This window comes from Callorhinchus milii, unplaced genomic scaffold (genome assembly GCF_018977255.1).
Source record: "Callorhinchus milii isolate IMCB2004 unplaced genomic scaffold, IMCB_Cmil_1.0 Scaffold4, whole genome shotgun sequence".
NCBI lineage: Eukaryota > Metazoa > Chordata > Chondrichthyes > Chimaeriformes > Callorhinchidae > Callorhinchus > Callorhinchus milii.
Genome location: NW_024704745.1, coordinates 15,802,108 through 15,822,384, shown reverse-complemented (window position 1 = coordinate 15,822,384; position 20,277 = coordinate 15,802,108). Strand labels below are relative to the sequence as shown.

At 43.4% G+C, this 20,277-nt stretch overlaps 2 protein-coding genes across 2 annotated transcripts; both read right to left on the bottom strand.

Annotated features, from left to right (window-relative positions):
* Window positions 1–1,265: 1,265 nt before the first annotated feature.
* On the bottom strand, window positions 1,266–10,970 carry cdadc1 (cytidine and dCMP deaminase domain containing 1). The gene is made up of 9 exons (XM_007891545.2): window positions 10,807–10,970; window positions 8,043–8,134; window positions 7,355–7,532; window positions 6,675–7,256; window positions 5,705–5,754; window positions 5,022–5,194; window positions 4,095–4,284; window positions 3,027–3,066; window positions 1,266–2,250 (listed from the first exon to the last, which is right to left on the bottom strand). The coding sequence occupies exons 1-9, from the start codon at window positions 10,895–10,897 to the stop codon at window positions 2,177–2,179; spliced, it is 1,470 nt and encodes a 489-aa protein (XP_007889736.1). The 5' UTR covers window positions 10,898–10,970; the 3' UTR covers window positions 1,266–2,176.
* A 5,598-nt stretch (window positions 10,971–16,568) lies between these two features.
* Window positions 16,569–20,148, bottom strand: LOC103177411 (growth hormone secretagogue receptor type 1). Its single transcript, XM_007891546.2, has 2 exons — window positions 18,558–20,148; window positions 16,569–16,870 (listed from the first exon to the last, which is right to left on the bottom strand). The coding sequence occupies exons 1-2, from the start codon at window positions 19,288–19,290 to the stop codon at window positions 16,569–16,571; spliced, it is 1,035 nt and encodes a 344-aa protein (XP_007889737.1). The 5' UTR covers window positions 19,291–20,148.
* Window positions 20,149–20,277: the final 129 nt, after the last annotated feature.

Below are 20,277 nucleotides of genomic sequence, written 5' to 3'. Positions count from 1 at the left end.
AGCTTTAAAGGAGGTTCAGGAGTAGAGAGACCTGGGGGTTCACATACACAAGTCTTTGAAGGAGACAGGACAGGTTGATAGAACTGTTAAAAAACATATGGGATCCTTGGCTTTATAAATTGAGGCATGGAGTACAAAAGCAAGGAAGTTCTTCTAAACCTTTATAAGTCACTAGTTAGGCCTCAGCTATATTGCAGTCCAATTCTGGGCACTACACTTCAGGAGAACTAGCTTATATTCCCCTCATCCCTGACTGCTTATTGTTCACGGGATATTGCAAGTGCAGTTTAGCTGTCATGTTTACCTTTTCACTGAAAATATTGATAAAATTAAAATATGTATCTTTTCAGTTCTGTTTTTATGTTGTAAATTGTGTTGGAACTTCTATGCTTATGTGAAAGGAACTATACAAGTGCAATGTATAGTCTTTTGGGGATGCAGCCAGCTCTTTCATGTCTTCTCTATCACCAGGGGGATTGAGATGCTTTCCATGTATTTCAATACATCACTAACAATTATTTTCTATATCTGAGTGGTTTGGGTGGAGGGGAGAAGTTTAATAACCTTAGTTAATGCTGGATGACAAAAAGGCAGGAGCTTGGGACCAGAGAAGTAGCCGATAATAATAGTAATGCCTATCATCTTTTTCCGACTGATTGCAAACACTATACACCATTGGAGTGAGTTCCTAGGTTTATCTTGTTACCCTTTTTTCAACAATGTGGTATTTTACACCCTCTTTCTCTGCAAATACATCCGGTTTCAATGAAAATTTTTCAATCTATGCTCTATTTGGCCTAAACTTCAGCACTCTGGAGTCTTTGAACTCTGAAATTCATCTGACCCTGGCAACTTGTTCCATCAATATTTTATCTACCACTTTATCTAAAGTTTATTTGCGGTATCTAACAACCATTCCTTCACATTTATATCTGCTTCTCTCAGCATCTCCTAGCAACCTCTCAACACAAGCGCGAAAATCATATTTATCAATAAGTAAGATCAACAGAATCATTCTGTCCACAATGGACACATAGAAATGTTCAAATGGGAACTGATTAAGTGTGAGCAGTAAAAAAAACAGGAAGTACTAGAAATGCATAATTAAGGAGGGATATTGTAAAATTCAACAGTGAGTTGAACAGCCTCCTGTGCTGTAAGATTCTGTTTGAAGCTGCCCACTTCACCCAGTGTATAAAATTAGTCTGTTTATCTTTAGCATTTTGCATGCTTTCACCTGTGTAAAAATAACAAAACATTTCGCATAGAATTTAAAAACATACTTTGCAACTTTTATTACAAATTCAAATATCCTTTCTGGGAATTCTGCACATGGTTTCAAAACTTATGTTTCTTACCCAAGCAAGAACAAGATTGAAAAGACATAAGCAAGTAACAAAGTTGGGAACAGTTTACGTTTTTGACAAATGAATTTAACATCTAGCAAAATGAGAAACTATTGCACTTTTTTTAAAAAAAGATATTCAATCTATCAGGTAGGCTAATCCTAGCAGATGTAAGATGCTTTAAAGTAAAGATTGAGAGAGGCAAGTATTGAGTTAACTTCAAATCACACAATGTAAGGCTGTAATTTGTTTTCCAAAAGTGTCTCGCTGAGGTTCTGCTGTAACCAATATAGATATGATATATCTATATCATAAATAGCTAAATAATTACTTGCTGTTTCACTAATTCACACACGTTTTTAGAAAAGAATTACATTTTATAATGTTATAAATGTTCCCAGTGTTATATTTGGTGGAAATGAATGGGCGTTTACATGCTTACAGAACACCATGTTTGTCTGAATGAAACATGTTAAATGGTCAATTGGCTGTGTAGATAAGCAGGTCATTTTTGACTGGACTCATCGAGCATACGAGATAGTGTCTGATATGTGAAATGGCTTTGTATAGCACTCGTACTTTCAATACATTTTAAACAACACTTAAAAGTATTATACAGTAGGCAGCACATCTCAGAACTTACCAAGTGAATCAAAAATACGATTTCTTCATATGTGTTTGAACAATGATACATCTGTTTAAGTTAAGTAATACAATCTCAATATCATTTAAAAAAAATGATATTTAACCACAAAATAGCAGCTTTCTTCATCTTAAATAAGTGTCTGTAACATAAGAATGCATTTGTTAAAATATACAATGTTCCAGCTTTAGAAACACAGCTTCTTCCTTTCATGAAGTTTGTCATCTGAAGATTCTACTGGGCGTTTTATCAGGAATCCATCTTTAAGAGAAAAATATTATATAAATGATATACAGCTGAGAAGGTATTCCAAGGAGTTCAACTGAAAGTATATTGAAGAGTTCATATGTCAACTGAGTAACAATATAATCAAGCTTTGCATTGTGAAGTTATTCAAACCCCTTCATGATCGTTCGCACCCCCCCACCCCAACTATGGAATCTCCTCTGTGCCCCTGCCCTTGCCCTAATCACTTACAATTCTATTCCCTCAGTCTCTGGAACTCACTTCCAAAATTTCTTTGCCTTGCTCAGTCTCTCCCTCGTAATCAAAATAATCTCTTTGCCTGGGCCTTTGGTTAACATGATTAAATTCCCCTTCTTCTCATTGTTTCTGTGAAGAGCTCAGTCTAAGACAATTATGAGTTAGCAGAGGAGGAACTGCAGATTTCAAGTTTTGGGATGTAATCCATTGAACCATATGTGTTGTATTGTGGGTTCCTTTACTGTGCAACACTTTAACAATATCATAGATTTCCTAACCATTACCTAGAAAAACAACAACAACAACAAGATTCCATTTATAAAGCGCCTTTCACGTCAGGAGGACGTCCCAAGGCGCTGCACAGTTGGGTCATGACCCGAGCAGGGGGGAAATGGTGAGGGGAGGGAGGGAGGGAGCAAGGAGGGGGGAAATGGTGAGGGGAGGGAAGGGAGGGAGCGAGGAGGGGGAAGAGAGTCGAGAGGGGAGCTGAAGGCTCGGTCAAAGAATGTCAAAATGTCAAAAAATGTACTCGTTTATAATGAACTGATACTTACTCTCAACAATTCCTGTATGTGGGTCTGGCATCCACTGCCACTGCAAAAGACCAAAGGTTTTATGCATGTCATCAGTGTAGTATTTTTAACAATCCTACTATAAAGGCACAGAATATAATCACGTAGGGTCTAAAAAAAAAGTTTATAATTTGAATTAAGGCAGTAACTATGATGAAGTTGATCAAATCTTTTTTGGTCTTTGACCGAAACTGTCAATCCCAGCACATCACTCATCTCCACCAGTAATCTCACTCTCAAACCCCCATCTACGGTTTAGTTACCCAAAACTAGATCTTGCCAATGTTCTCCTTATTGGCCTTTCTTGCTCCTCCCTTCATAGTTTATTTACATTAAATCAAAATGGTGGGCTTGCTACACAAGCTCCTTTCATGCGTTTACAGTAGATGGAGATGGTGAGATGCTCAGAGAGGCAGAGAAAGATGTGAAGGATCAGCTGTAGATATAGTTATTGATAAAGTGACTGAAAACATGGTGGATAGCAACAAAATGGTGGATAAAGGGTTCAAGTTGAGAGAGTGAAACAGGGAGAGGAGGGGGGCGCAGGGGCTCTGATATCACATTTAGAAACTTGGTGAAATCCTTGTGAACAGTTCATTTTATTTTCATTCTTCTTTTACTATATACAGTGCAGCTCTGTTATAACACGGTGACTGGGATGCATGAACCTAACCTGATTTATAGTGAGGTGCAATCAATCGGCGTTTCCACATTGTGATATGGCATCTTTCATGCCTGGAGGAGGTCACTTACTTGTTCATGGACTTCACAAATGGGCCTTAGGAATCCACTCGCTAAATGCCCATGAGTTTAGAACCATGAAGAAGAAATTGTCCTCGGATGGATTTAAATCCAAGACCCAAATGTGAAGTGAGTGCAATTTATGAGGCTTGCTAAAACGATAGCAGGTTTCTTACTACATAGCAACAACATTTTATTTTTCTTTTAGGAACAATGACATTAAATCAGTATATTCAACAATCTTGGAAACTATTCCTTCTTGAATTTTAGTTATTCAGCAATATGTAACAATAGATTTAAGTTACTTACTGTGAATTTCCTTACACCTTGTAGACCAGAAAACTTCTGATATGAGATATCGGGCTTTACTTTGCCAACGTCTAGATCTCCTGTGTATATTTGTTTTATACCAGAACCTTTAATTAAAGGAAGACATTCATCGCATGGACATTTAGTTACAAAAATCATTGTCTTCTCATCTTCCTTAATATCTTGACACCTGAAAACAAACAAATTTAAAACCAATAAATTTATATACACTGGGAAGAATGAAATATCAAATTTATTCTTTGCATAAAGATCACATGATGATTTATAAGTCACAAAAAGTTCACAAGTGATAAAGTGTTCACCTTCCCAGTTCCAGATCAGGTCAGCAAATCAACAAATAAAAAGGGTGAAAATAAAAAGATGAAAGGGGAATGTCCCTGAATACTTTGAATGAGGATTGATGTCTCTAAAGCAACTGAGACAGCTGATGCAATGCATAATCAGAAGCATTTGGATGAACAACCCTATAAACGATACCTGCATTTATTTGCCTTATATCGTCGGTCTCAAAGAGCTTCACAGGATATACTGTAAAGTGGTGTGTAACTGTGTACTTAGTGGACAAATGCAGGACACAGCAATGTCCCACAAACAGTCATTGTGTGAGTGACCATTCTTATTTGGAGGGATTTATCAGCCAGGACACTGGGATAAATTCCCTTCTTTTTTGAAAAGTGCTTTTAACATCTACCTGGACCAGCAGATGGGACCTCGGTTTAATGTCTCATTCAAAGATTGGCACCTCTGACAATCCAACACCCTCCCAGCACCATCAGCATAGACTATATGGGTTCCAAACCTGACATGGGGCTGGAACCCACAACCTTCTGACATATTGCCAAACATGATTTTAAAACATTTAAAGTTGGGAAAGTAAATGGCTTCAAATGTGCTACAGTTACTTACCGGAACGTTAAGGCATTCTGTTCAGCGTGTATAATGTATCTATACTTCCTGGCTTCTCTGTCTTTCTGTTGCTTATCATCCATCTGAGGAAAGTCTGCATATTTGGATCCGACTGGGTAGGCATTATAACCACATCCAATCAGATACATTGTTCCTGTTCCATCACACGTTCTCTACAAATAAAATAAGGAGTAAAAATTCTGATATGGAAGAGACATCACACTTGAGAATTAATTACTATTAAGTACTATAAATGAGTCAATGCTTCCAAGGTTAGATCCCAAGGCAAAACTGGTGCTTGGATTGGCTTCGGCCATTTGGGCCACACAGGAAGTCATTTGCAGTTATTTCGCAAATGTCCGTGAACAGCCAAGCGAATGACAAATTTTATTTGGCCAGTACACCGGGAGAAACTCCCTTCTCTTCTCAAAAAGGGCCATGAGATTTTTTATGTCCAAGTGAACTGGCAGATAGGACCTCGGTTTAACATCTTCAGCACTTCTTTTGAGTGTCAATCTAAACTGTATGAGTTTAAAGTGCCAATGTAGGACTTGAACCCCTAATTTTCTGAATCAAATGAGAGTTCTACCAACTGAGACCAGCTTACACTAAGTGAATTGAAAAATTAATCATGATTAACTTAAAATTGATTTGCTACCATATATCGTAAAATTATAACTTACCGATTTTCCCTCTGCCCAAATGACTGCTCCAACACCAATTTTTTGATCCTCTGAAATATATTAATGTAACAATATTTCAAGTCTTTTTTTAAATAACTCTGTTGTCTGTCGCTAAGCAGGCATGCATTATTTCTAATAAGTATTTCTAAAATTGTGAAACCAACAATAAAAAAAACTATTTCATAACAGACTTCATAACTATTGACTGGCTTTGGATATACTTTTGTTTCAGAACTACAGTACAAAATTACATTCAAATGGACGTTGAAGATGCTGTGACATGCTGCAAAAGAGAAGGGACATTCTCCTCGTGTCATGGTCAACAATCGGTCATTGATCATTCACCTTATGGTTGTTCGTGGGAAATTACGTGTTTTGAGACTTGGTAAAGTGTTATAGAATGCAAATTCATACTTTCAGCAAATTATCCATTCAAGGATGTATTTTATTGCCGATTCCATGCCTCTTTCCACTAGGCATTAAATTATTAAAGGTGATCTTGTTGAAAGCTTTCTGAAAATCTAAGTGTATAAGATGCCCTGTTCATCTTCCCATTTTAGTAGTTAGTTGAAAAAGACTTCCCTTTCCTGATTCCATACAGTCTGTCCTAAACAAGTTATATTTTTATAAGTTTATAAGAGTGTTCTCTCAGCAGCAAATTAATTTCAAAACTTTCCTACACTTTTCTGCATTATAAACAAATTTAATTGCAAGGTGTTATTGAATATCCATTTTCCATGTGCATACTATTTCATCATATCACTTTCTACTTGTCTAAAATGCAATAAACTTGATATTCCATACAGTGTAACTGGGGATTAAAAATTATGCTCCAAAAAATACCAATATTATAAGATAGCTACTCTAATCTATACAATGTAAGTTATTTGGACTTATTAGATCATATGTTTGATCATGGAACCCATCATCCATATCTTTTCCAGCATAAAGAACAGACTTATTCTCTCACCTGTTCGATAGGCCAACAACTGGGCTTGAAGCATGCAGTGTCTTGCAATTTCTTGGATTCCAGTGTTGTCCTGCCCTTCAGGTGGTATTTCTTTATCAGCACAATAAAATCCAACAGTTCCATATTTTGGAATACTGCAATTTACAGTTGCTAGTAAAATAACAAGTTCTTTCATTTTATGTCTCAAATTGGTAAAATAAGGATCATCGCATAGATTCTCCAGACCTAAAGTTTTTAAAATGTCTTTGTGCACGTCTTCATTGGAAATTAAATACAATTCTTCAAATTCCTTCAATTTGTTCTTTCTGTACTCAGTGAAAAAATCCTCCAGTTTAAAATGTGGATCTGTGTCAGCTAAATATTGCAAAAAGCCACACTTCTGTAAGGTTTCCTCCACAAACTGAAGCATATTGTATGCCAGAGGTTGCACCAAGACACAGACACGAGCTCGACTATTGGACTTCAGTCTTTCCACAGCTTTAGCATCAAGCTTTGCATCTGAGCAGCTATCGTTCAATGCATTATGCTCAATAAGGCTCATTTCTGGGTCAGCAGGCCAGTAGGACACCTGATTTACTCCAGCTAAAATAAAATATTAGAATTATTGAACATAAAGATAAACAGGGGTTTGAAGAATGTTATTTGGCAGAAAATACACAATTATATTTCATCATACATACCATTCACAATCATCTTCAAACAGGTTGAGCAAGGTTTACGTGAAAAATAAAGGTCACAATCTTTTAATTTAGCTCCATGCTTCACAACAGCAATTTGACCTGCGTGAAGGTCTGGACTGGAACAGTGCAGACCAATAACCTTTGAATTTTGCACAACAACCAGACCAGTTTTTCTCACCTAAAATGAAAAGCATTTAACATAAGAACATAAGAAATGCTAGACAAAAAAGACCAAGGTCCACCTAGTTTGCCTTCCACCTTCCTGGCGGTCACATGCACATATGTCCTGAACTACTGATGTACTGTATCCCATATTGTTATTTCCTAAAAGAAAACTGTCTAATCTGTGTTTGATTATTTTCTTATCAGATCTCTTTTTGAGTATCAGCCAGGTGTCTGGCATTTTTGTAAACCTATCAACATGCATAAGAGTATCCATAACAGACCCGAGCGTTCCGTGATTATCAATAATTATCATCATGTATGCTATTTAACTTGAAAATTAGAAATACAGTACCAACAAAATGAAAATGAACAAAGTGGAAAGCTCTTAAGATTCTGTATAATAGGCAAGATGAATCAAAAAATAATCACAACGTGTGTGGTGTGTTGGTGGAGGATTATTCAAGAATCATATCCTGTGAAGCTCTTTGAGACACCGACGATATAAGGCTGGCAGGTACTGTACCTCAGTCTCATTTTGTTCGTTATTTGGAAACAGTTCCATCCACAGACTAAGGAGGGTAAAAAGATTCACTTTGGAAAGCCTGGGGTTTTGTCCTAGAAATAAATAAATCTTTATTCAATTGTTTTATTACTATTGTGTAACCGTGCATATTAATACATATTAGTATTGAAATAAAAAAATATAATATAGTTGTCATCATGCATGCCACCTATACATGGAAATTTCTGTGTCTTGAATTGAACGTGCACTCCCTCTCCTAATGGGTACACCATGCTAATCTAATACTGGAATGTATTAGGTGCAGGTTGGCAAAAGCCAAGGCTTGGGAAGACGTTAAACTGGAGTTTAAAACGAGTTAGCTTGCCATTTTATTATTATTATTGAAAGCAGGACATGTAAATCAGGGGATGTAAGTGGAGGCAGCAATGAGCCTGAGCAGAGAAACCCCAGAAAGTGGCTCCTTTAATCGAGCACAATTTAATCACTCATATTTTTATACTCAATTCTGTATGATACAACTTTGTAAGTTTAAAAAAGTTAGCCAGCATTTATGAATGGCATCTCTGTGCTTAGTAAATACAACTCTTGGAATAAAAACAGCAAGGTGCTCCTTCCTCTGAAACATCACAACACCTATGCACTTTCTGAGGACTTCAGATAAGCATTCTTTACGGTTCTATTGCTTTACCATTATCAAATGTAATCTCAAGACACCACAAATATCAAGGTTTCCAAAGCACTCTTTAAATATGGATCCACTCATTGAAACAATCACCATTGGTATTTCTTCTGTCCTTTTGGCTTTTTGTTATTTGGCAATAACCCTCATACACGCCTTCATTACGTCAAGGCTCGACTATGCAAACACACTGCTTGTCGACCTCCCCAACTCCTCCCTCCACAGACTGCAGATCATCCAGAACTCTGCAGCCCGTGTCCTTACCCGCTCTAGGCTCCGTGCCCCTATCACCATCCTTGCCCAACTCCACTGGCTTCCCATCACACAGAGGATAAAGTTCAAGATCCTAGTCCTCACCTTCAAAGCCCTCCAATGTCTTGCTCCCCCCTACCTCTCCGACCTCCTAACCCCCGACCACCCTGTTTGTTCCCTCCGCTCAGCGGGCTCTGGCCTGCTACACGTCCCCCGCCTTCCTCGTCCCAATATTGGTGGGTGGGCCTTCCGTCACTCTGCACCCACCCTCTGGAACTCTATCCCGCAGTCCCTCCATCTCACCCCCTCCCTCACCACCATCAAGAACCACCTCAAGACCTTCCTCTTTGACCGTGCTTTCGATCTACTTGCTTCCCCCATTATTGCCTTTCCCCTTTCCCTCCACCCGACCCCAGCTCGGGTGCATAACTCTGTCCAGCGCCTTGGACGTTCTCCTGACGTGAAAGGCGCTACACAAATGTAATTTTGTTGTTGTTGTTTTGTATAATGTTGTTGTTGTATAATCACAAAGTTTCTTTGAAATATTGGATGTTTAGCACTAAATTTTCTAAGACACAGCATTAAAGTACACATCTTTGTGAGATTTCACTCCTCTGAAATCTAAAGGAAAATAACATTTTCTGTAACCAGCATCAATATGTCACACCTTGATATGCGAGTATTATCAAACAATATATACATAAACAATCTGGTTTCAGGAAATTAGGCTGCAAAGATAGAGATAGTTTGAAGGCTTTCTCAGGTAGTGCACTCTAGATTATTGATTCCTCTAATGAAATGTCACTAAAACATCCAGTATAAAGTTTAAGTGCAAGAATTAGAAATATTCTTTTCTCTTAAATATTTCAATTTTGAAACTTTGAGACTCCGGTTAGTTTAAAAAAAAATCTACGTCAAAATTGCCATTTAACAAATTGAACACGTAGTTATTCGCTAGAGCTGTTCTGATTATACTCGTCTGAACCTGAGGATTCAGGTCCCTGCAGCTGTCTCTTATGGTTCATATTTAAATGGAAGGGCAATACTGTGTGATGGCCTACGCCCCCGCAACTTTGATCGGGTCGGGCTCGGATCGCAGTTTCAACTCCCCAGAAGTTCGATTCCCCTGGGGTTGGTTGAAGTGGACCCATTTCCAAGATTGTCTCTGCGATCTTGCTCCACGTTCCGTTCTCCACCCCAAATCCACCCCAAATTCGACTGAAGTGTCCCCTATCGCTATTTGCAGAGGGTGGCTGGTGCAGATTAGTTGTAACCGTAACAGCACTCTTTGACTTCATTCCTAATTAATCACATTCCGTTAAGGGACGCGGGGGTGGGGGAGGGGAGGGGGAGAGGGGGGAGGGGAGGGGGAGAGGGGGGAGGGGAGGGGGGGGCTCCAAAGCTATTTTCAAGGCATCATTTGCCTATTCGGTGGGATCTAACCTGACTCCGGGGTCTGTTTCGCCCACAACGTACACAGTCGATTCACTTTATAGCATAGAGTCTGTGGAGCGCTTTGAGACGCCGCGATGACGTGATAAGGCGCTACATCAAACGCAAGCATTGTTATTGTTATTATTATTATTGTTATTATTATTATTATTATGGCTTATATCCGCCTTCACTTGATCCCGACCGCACTGCGTGAAGCTGCTCCAGTATTAAGAGACTCTCCAGGTATATCCCGGTGTAAACCCATGGCCTTGTGTGTGTGTGTGTCCCCCCCCCCCCCCCCCCTTGGCTGGTGGTGGGGCGGGTGGGGGGGCAGCCGCCCGCTGTCAGTGACCGTTACCCCGCACAACGGGCCCCCACCACACACCCACACCCACTCACCCTTCACCACGGCCTCCGTCTGCGAGCTCGCCTGCCTCCTGCCGCCGCCGTCGCCGCCGCACGAGGACACGGAAACGCTGCGGCTGTTCATGGTGGGGAGCAGCGGGGCCCCGGGAAGCCCTTCCTCCAGTCCCTCCGACCGGGGGAGGAGCCTGGGCCTACTGACCCAGGTACTTGAACTCGACGCCGGAGCGAGTGCAGCCAGTCGGGGAGCGGCGGCAGGAGAGCGCGGGGAGGAGCCTGGGCCTACTGACCCAGGTACTTAAACTCGACGCCGGAGCGAGTGCAGCCCGGGGGGGGGGAGGGGTGGGGGAGGGGGCGGAGCGGGGGAACTGCGACGTCATAGATTAGTTTTCAGGTGAGTGCGCGCGCACAAAAAAAAAAAAAAAAAAAAAAACCCTCTGCGCCCCCCCCCCCCCCCCCCCCCCCCAGGGCTCACATCAGAGCCCACTATGGTCCTGTTGGGTTCGATGCCCCAATCTACGGGATAATGCCATCCACCTGACCGCTCGCTCCCGGTCCCCGCGTGCGCACTATGGCTGCCGCTTTGACCCGAGCCCCCTCACCCCCTCCCTCCCTCCCGCCCCCCTCCTCTCTCCCCCCAAACCCTCCCCCCTCTCCATCTCTCCCGCTCTCTCCTCCTCTCTCTCCGTCCCTCTCGTCTTCTATCCCCACTTGACCCTCCCACAACCTCCCTCTGCTCCAGTCTGGGAATCCTCCGCCGGGCTCACCGTGGCACTCGGCGTTGGCTGTCCAGCAGCAGCCACACCGACTGCCCCATTCCCCACCACTCTCGCCAGCCACCCCGGACACAGACCCGGGGAGTCAACCTCTCCTCCCTCATCCCCATTCCCCCCACCCCTGCCTCACAACCTGGACCCCCCTCCCTCCCACACACCCTTCTGTCAACCGCTCCCTCCACATCGGACTGCAAAATGTCCGCTCCCTCTGCAACAAGGCCCTGGTCATCAACGATCTCATCCTTGATGAGAACGTTGATATCATGGCCTTGACAGAAACCTGGCTCACCCCAGGCGACACCTTCCCCCTCACGGAGGCCACGCCACCCGGCTACACCTCCCACCACATCCCCCGCCCCAACCGCCGTGGCGGTGGTGTTGCCCTTATCTCAAGGACACCACTTGCCCTATCCCCCTACTCCTCTGGCTCTTTCCCCTCCTTCGAGCACCTCACCCTCTCCCACCCCTCATTCCTCTCCCTTAAAATCCTCCTCCTCTACCGGCCCCCTAAAACCTCTCCCACCTTCATCTCTGACATTTCAACACTCCTCACATCTCTTTGCCTCTCCTCTGATCGCCTCATCATCCTGGGCGACTTTAACCTACACTTCACCCCCTCCTGCTCCATCTCCACAGACTTCTCTTCCCTGCTCTCCTCACTCAACCTTTCCCTACACATAAACTCCCCCACTCACAGTCACGGCCACCCACTCGATTTGGTGATCACCCGGGGCCTCAGTGTCTCGGATGTCACTATTACCGACAAGGCCATCTCCGACCACTACTTCATCTCCTTCACCACCTCCACCCCCCTCCCCACCTCCACCAGACCCACCACCATCTTCTACCGCCCTTGGAAGAAGTTACCCCCACAATCCCTAACCGATGCCTTGGAGTCCTCTGAACTCCTCTCCCTCTGGCCTTCAACCCTCACCGACCCCTCTTCTCCTCTCTCCCTCCTCCACAATATCCTCTCCTCCACACTCGATACTCTTGCCCCCATCACTTCCCGCACTGTCTCCTACTCCCGCTCCTCCCCCTGGTACACCACCCACCTCCGCTCACTGAAATGCCAGGTGCGGGCTGCTGAGCGCACCTTTGTCAAATCTGGCCTAACGGTCCACCGACAAATCTGGCTGGACCTCCTCAAAATTTACCGCTCCACTCTAGCCTCGGCCAAGTCGTCCTTCTACTCCAGGATAATCCTGGAGGCGAAGAACAACCCCAGGCTACTGTTTTCCACCACATCCCGACTCCTCCGTCCCCCCCGCCACCCCGCGCAGGTCATCTCCTCCAACCTTCACTGCGAGGAGATGCTGGATTTCCTTGAATCCAAGATCAAGGGAATCCGCTCCGCGGTCACTTCCCCTCCAACTTCCACCCACCACCCACCCCTTCCCTCCCACACTCCGACTCCTACCCATCCTCCCCTACACACCTTCGTACCCGTTTCCCCACCCTCTGTCACTGAACTCATCCTATCCCTAAAACCAACCACCTGCTCCCTTGACCCCATCCCCACTCCACTCCTTATCTCCCAGCTCCATTTTCTTGCCCCACACATCACTGACATCATAAACCTGTCCCTCTCCTCTGGCTCTGTCCCCATTCCATTAAAAACTGCCATCATCACGCCCACCCTGAAAAAACCCTCCCTTGATGCGTCGCAGCTATCAAGCTACCGGCCCATCTCCAACCTCCCCTTTCTCTCCAAGGTCTTGGAAAGAGTTGTCGCCTCCCAACTGCGCTCTTTCCTCTCCACCCATTCTCTTTTTGAACCCCTTCAGTCAGGTTTCCGTGCTGCTCATAGCACAGAAACTGCCCTGGTCAAGGTCACCAATGATATCCTGACCATCTGTGACCAGGGCTCCCTCTGTCTCCTCGTCCTCCTCGACCTATCGGCAGCATTCGATACGGTCGACCACGCTATCCTACTCCACCGCTTGTCCTCCCACCTCAACCTTCAAGGCACTGTCCTTGAATGGTTTAGCTCTTACCTTTCCCACCGTCTTCACTTCGTCTCAACGAATGGCTTCTCCTCCACCCCCCGTACTGTCTCATGTGGTGTCCCTCAGGGCTCTGTCCTCGGTCCCCTCCTCTTCACCCTCTATATGCTCCCCCTTGGTGACATCATCCGCAACATGGGGTTAACTTCCACATGTATGCGGATGACACCCAACTCTACCTTTCCTCCTCTACTCTCAACTCCACGACCACCGATGTCCTGACAGCCTGCCTGTCCGACATCGAGTCCTGGACGAGAGACAACTTTCTTCAGCTCAACGTGCGAAAAACCGAGGCCCTCCTGATTGGCTCACGTCAGCGCCTCCGCACCTCAGGCGCTGACACCATCAGCATCCAAGGCTGCACTCTCCACCTCTCAAAGCCAGTCAGGAACCTCGGCGTTTTGTTCGACCCTGAGCTGTCCTTTCTCCCTCACATCCGCACCACAACTGGCACCGCCTTCCATCACCTCCGGAACATCGCCAGACTACGGCACTACCTCACCCCTCACGCTGCTGAAACCCTGGTTCACGCCTTTGTCACCTCAAGGCTGGACTATGGGAACTCTCTCCTCGCCGGCCTTCCCGCCACCTCCCTCCACAAGCTGCAGGTCATTCAGAACTCTGCAGCTCGTGTACTGTCCCGCACCAGGCTTCGGGACCACATCACTCCCACCCTCGCTCGCCTCCACTGGCTCCCCATCCCCCAGAGGATTGATTTCAAGATCCTCATCCTCACCTACAAGGCCATTCACGGCCTTGCTCCCTCCTACCTCTCCAACCTACTATCCCCCTACCTACCTGCCCGTACCCTCCGTTCCTCTGGCTCCGGTCTGCTCCACGTCCCCCGCCCCAACCGCCCTACTATCGGTGGTCGGGCCTTCAGCCTCTCAGCCCCAGGCTCTGGAACTCCATCCCCCAGTGCCTTCGCCTTGCTTCCTCCCTTTCCTCCTTCAAGGCCGGTCTCAAAACCTTTCTCTTTGACCGTGCCTTCAGCTCCCCTCTCGACTCTCTTCCCCCTCCTCGCTCCCTCCCTTCCCTCCCCTCACCCTGACCATTTCCCCCCTCCTCTCTCCCTCCCTTCCCTCCCCTCACCCTGACCATTTCCCCCCTCCTCGCTCCCTCCCTTCCCTCCCCTCACCCTGACCATTTCCCCCCTGCTCGGGTCATGACCCAACTGTGCAGCGCCTTGGGACGTCCTCCTGACGTGAAAGGCGCTCTATAAATGGAATCTTGTTGTTGTTGTTGTTGTTGTTGTCCTCTCGGCTGCCCTCCCGCTCCTCCCGGCAGCCCCGCCGTCGCCGTCCGCCGCCGAGGCCCCACCCTCTCTCCCGCCACGTCAGCACGTCAGCACGTCATGACGCACTCGGCGGCACGGCGGCCACGTTGACGGTTGGGCGGGTTCACGCTCAATTGTGCGGGGAGAAGAGACGGTTGGCGCCTGATTCTTTTTTTTAAAAAAATTCAAATTTAAACCCGCTTAACGGTTTTTTTCACCCCACCCCCACCCCCTTTGAAAACTTTTCTTACCCGGTTTCGAAAAGCAATCGCCTAAATTGGCCACTACCGCACCCATAGCTGCATCATCCCATGGGAGGCCACACCTTTGGGGGCCGGTGAATTTGGTGGACTTCGGGGGCCACCAATGTATTTTAAGCTCCGGACAGCCCCGAGTTGACCCCTGACCGGCCCAGCGAGCGTCAACCGAGGCGCCAGAGGGGTCGAACGCGTCGGGGACAAAAATTGTTTTTTTAAAAAAAACAAGAGACGGGTTAAGGCGGCGGTGGGTGGTGGGCGGTTGGGGTGTCACTGCTGTGCGCGGTTATTTGGCTGCCGCCTCTCGCCCGCAAAATATACAGTCGATTCACTTTACAGTACGGACTGTGAAGCGCTTTGAGACGTCTGTATCACGCGCGAGGGTTAATTATTATTAACGCGTTCGTTCCACGGGCTTTTCAAAGGGGAAATCGCGGGACCGGTTTCAATGGGGCGGCAAACGCCAACCAAGGGCTCTGATGGAGAAGAGCGGAGACCTCGGTGTGTCGCTCTCCCGTGTTTCCCAGTTAAACAGTTTTTCTAAATATTTGATTTCACTTAAACCTTTCAATCGTTTTGCACTCAGGTGGAAAGTTCATTTAAGCATAAGCTCAACAGCTGTTCGTTGTTTGAAAAGTTACTACAAGCAAACAAGTTTCTGTGATTTTTATTCTCCGTGCTTCATTACTTTCCCGAAACGGGAGAGTAAGATGTTACTTCAGCCATTTTGCGTTGTGTTGTTTACAATAAAAATTAAGGTACAGTCTGCCGAGATATTTCATTTTATCAAATAAAGAAAAGGCAGTCTTCATCTTCTGTTCATTGCTATGGCATTAGACTTTATAAATAAATGAACTGAGCAGCAGAAATATATTCTGATACTCAAGATATCCAAAGAAATCCCCCAAAATGTGAAAACTAGAGGACACAGCAGAGCAGTTCACATTTCTGAGCAGAATGTTGAACACTGCAGAGCAAACACTTCTTAGTTCATGTTGCGAGTGATGCTGTTGGCTTTAATACGTGAGATTGGCTTTCACTTTACATAGATAGAGATCAAAGACCATAAATCTTTATTATAAAGTATATTTTTCAATTCCATTGAAGTCTTCTAGATGCAAGTTACAGCAGGTTACAGCTACAACTTATCAAAATAACATTAACATCAACAATAACACAATCATATTGAGACAACATAGAAACTGCTGCAAAAAAAACAAAACTTGCTAAAAGTCAAATACAGACATTGCTGATAACTTCAACAATTGTCAGAACACAAAATACAACACAAAAGTACAGTGAAGGGAGAACAAGGAAAATGCAATGTATGTTTCTACTATCATTATATTACATATGATTATATATAATATGTATTATAATATATTATTAAATGCAATATGATATTACATTCTAGAAATGAAATTTCATGGAGAGGATTTTTCTTTCTCTCCTAGCATTAATTTGTAGCATCTGCCTAGCTCTTTCAGACGCTGGTGCTTGGCTCGGTAGAGCCTGAAGTATCTTCCTTCGTGTTGAAGATGGACCATGGACGAGCTTGGTGTGTGAACAGCAGTTTGTAGGCAGCAGCTCTGTACTTTCTGGACATGAGATTATAGAGCACTGGATTGATTGAGGCACTCAGGTAAAACAGCAGCATGGAAACTATGTTAAAATATTGACTGAAAAAGAACACAGCAATCCCTCCATTCTCCGAGGTGTTGGAAAAGAGGTTTCGGCCAACATGAAAGGGCAACCAACAGATAGCAAACGCCAAAACAACCACAGCTGAAAAACAAACACAAGACAAACTCTTTAACACTCAGACAATTGTAATTAACACTCAGTTTGGCAGCACTCCTGCCTCTAGTTCAGAAGACTGTGTGTTCCAGCTCATATTGGGACTTGAGCTCATATTCCAGGCTGACAACCAGCACGGAGGAGCTCTGAATTGTCAGATGTGACATGCTTGGGTCGAGTTGTTAAACTGAGGATCTTGTTCGGGTGGGCATTAAAGATCACATGGCAGTATTTAAAATTAAAAAGGAGTTTTTTCTGGTATCCTGGCCAATAATTATCTTGTGAAATTGCTTATTCACTTTGTGGGTACTTGTGGGACATTGTTCTGTGCAAAATGACTGCTGCACTTGCCTACCAATCACTACTTGACAGCAATTATCTGAAGAGTTTTGAGATTTTTCAATTTGATATAATCATTATATCAAATGCGGGAATTATTATGAATTATGTAGTTATGACCAGTTCAGATATCACCAACAATGTATATTAATCAAGATAAGAAACTATTCATAAAAACGAAGCAAAGACAGATTTGCAATGTTTACATATGAGTTTCAACATTTTACAGAGGTCTGACTATTATTTCATTACAGAATGCTTTATGGAATCATTCATTACAGGGCAGGAAACAAAACAGTCAATGAGAGAGAAAAGCAGTAATATGTGTGCATTAATCATTTTGAGGCTACATTTTGCATCGTTGAACAAAGATTATTAAATTCAAAATGCCAATTAAAAGCAAATGCCCAACTGGTTATAACTGGTTCAAAATGTGGGGAAATTACTCTGGAGAGAGTAAATATTTTCCCTGTACTATTTGGTATGCATTTAATTCATGATAAACTCAAAGATTGTTTTTTTTCTGTTAAATGCTTAAGGCAAAAATGTTGCTACAGTTCTGTACTACTAGTAGTTAGACCTAGGAAGAGATGAAAGATCCAGTTTATTGCAGTACTTAACAGAGTGATAGAAAATCACCCATAATATTTCTCGGACATTTTAATCTGTGATACTTTCTCTACATTTTTTCTATATATTTAATATTTTTACATGTCAAAACACCAAAACTCAGATCAATATTCCATTATTTTTAAATTTTGGCTTTGTATTTCTACTGATTGAAGCTGAGTTGCATCCACTATAATTTATTTTGTTGTGCTGAGACTCAAACAAATTAGGTGCCGAGAATATTAAACTGGTACATTGATTTTTGGGAGGAAATTTTTGATATTGTTTGTTTTAAATTATACTTTAGATATAGCAACTCAGGAGACACTGAATGGAGAGAACCAAGTTTACAGCTAAAGTTTTAGCATTTTAGTGGTTTCTATTCTAGTTAAGAAGCATTAAGAAGCATTGTGGAGTCCTGTAGCTCAGTGGTTAGAGCACTCGCTTTGCAAGTGAGAGATCTGAGTTCAATTCCAGGCAGAGGGCGAAACCATGGGCAAGTTTCCTTACTCCACACAGAGCCTAATAATAATCCCTCCAAAACCAAAAACAATAATAAATTGGTCATTTTCAATCCATGACTGTTTGTGGGCTGTGCGCAATTGGCTGCCGCATTCGCCCACAAATTCACTTTACAGTGTGTTCTGTGAAGCACTTTGGGGCTCCTCCCGACGTGAAAAGCGCTATATCAAATGCAAGAATTATTATTATTATTGTATGGACTTACCCAAGATCTTTACTGTTTGCTTGTGATATCTCTCCCGGTTTGCAGCATTGGGTCCTTTGATCTTGTTCTTGCTTTTCCACAGTTTTCTTCCTATGAATCCATAGAGGAAAGCTAGGCAGATCATGGGGAAGAAGAAATAGATGGTGGAGACCCAGATCATGATGCCAAGTAACCCTGAGTTGACAGCATATTCTGTGTGTTTGCACATATCACTATCCTCTTCTACCCCAACCAGGAAAAAGAAGGGGCTGGCAGATATCAAGGCGAAAGCCCAAAGCAATGCAATGACACATTTCACTCTTTGTTTGGTATTGAAGACTTTGGCTTTGAGAGGGAAGCAGATCGCCAGATACCTCTCGATGCTCAGGGCTGTGATGTGCAAAATAGTGGCATAGGTACAGCCTTCGTTTATGTACTGGTAAAATCTGCACACAAACTCCCCAAAAATCCAGGGTCTGTACTTCCACAAACGGTATAGGTCAAAAGGCAAGCAGAAGAATATCATCAAGTCAGATACCGCCATGCTCGTCAGGTAGAGGTTCGTGGTGGTCTTCATGTCCTTGTATCTTCTTATGATCAAAACAGTCATTGTGTTACCAGTGGCACCAATGATGAATAGAATGATACAAACAATTGTCACTGGGATCAAGGTAGTCACTGGAAAAAGACGGCAGGTCTGGTGATTACAAAGTAAAAGCTCCAACAAATAACTATTATTGGAAACATTTTCCATTCTGCAAAAATAACGTTTTCACTCACTGATGTCTTATCAGAGCAAACAACCCAGATAAGCAAAGGCAACAGCTTGGAGCACTGTTCGAAATCCTAGGATTGACTATTGTAACTAGAGGGCGAGGTAATATTTGAAGGAACCTCGGCTATAATTTATGAAGAGGGGAATACTCTGGATCTCCTGGGAGTCGAGTATCTCTAGACAGACGGGTTAGGTAGCTCAAATATTGCTTAGGTGCAGTGGCAAATTGTCCAATCTCCAGATGGCACTAGATACAAAGTCATTTATGTATTTGGTCTGAGATCTTTTCACTTAATGTGCTCATTGAATTGAAACCAGTCACATATGTGATTCTGGCCAAATCCATTTCTCTGCAAGTGTTTATGAGAGAAATCTAAAGCAGAATGGTCCAGCTCATTTTGTAAACTCTTCTGTGGTGACTTTTTTTAAAATCAGATTAGGAAGATGCAGGGAATGTGTGTGTGAATTGAAATTTTATATCTTTAGACGCAGCAGACCCAAATCACTCAGCTGCGTGGTGAGTGTAAGTTTTGTGGACACAAAGTATTTTTGAGTAATTAGAGCATTTCCACATTTCAAGAAGACTGTGCATAGCACAAATGGACATGAATTTGTACAAAGACGTAGGAAGAATCAGCTTCTGAGTGGTGATTATCAGCAATTGATCTAGCAACTGGTCAAGTATGTGTGGTCAAAAGCTGTTTTGTCTCCCATCTTTCTGTGGTGCTAAAGGCAATAAAATCTTGAGATTATGTTCCACTCCCAACCTTTCTCCATTCTGCCACATTAGCATCATTATGCACTGGAAGTTGACAAAGGGACAAAGCAAGTGAAAGACACCAAGGTAAAGGAAAATAATAATACAATAATTTGGTTATGTTTACCGATCAATTATAAAATGAGCAAAGTGTATTATTGTAGCTCAGCTCAGAAGTGGTCTTAGGTTCACAATCTTTTTCTATAGTA

Coding starts and splice junctions, on each gene's coding strand:
- cdadc1 (XM_007891545.2), bottom strand. CDS start 10,897: ATGAACAGCCGCAGCGTTTCCGTGTCCTCGTGCGGCGGCGACGGCGGC. Junction 8,135..10,806: donor GACGGAGGCCGTGGTGAAGG/GTGAGTGGGTGT, acceptor ATTTATTTCTAG/GACAAAACCCCAGGCTTTCC. Junction 7,257..7,354: donor TTTGAAGATGATTGTGAATG/GTATGTATGATG, acceptor ATTTTATTTTAG/CTGGAGTAAATCAGGTGTCC.
- LOC103177411 (XM_007891546.2), bottom strand. CDS start 19,290: ATGGAAAATGTTTCCAATAATAGTTATTTGTTGGAGCTTTTACTTTGT. Junction 16,871..18,557: donor GCAAACAGTAAAGATCTTGG/GTAAGTCCATAC, acceptor TTTGTTTTTCAG/CTGTGGTTGTTTTGGCGTTT.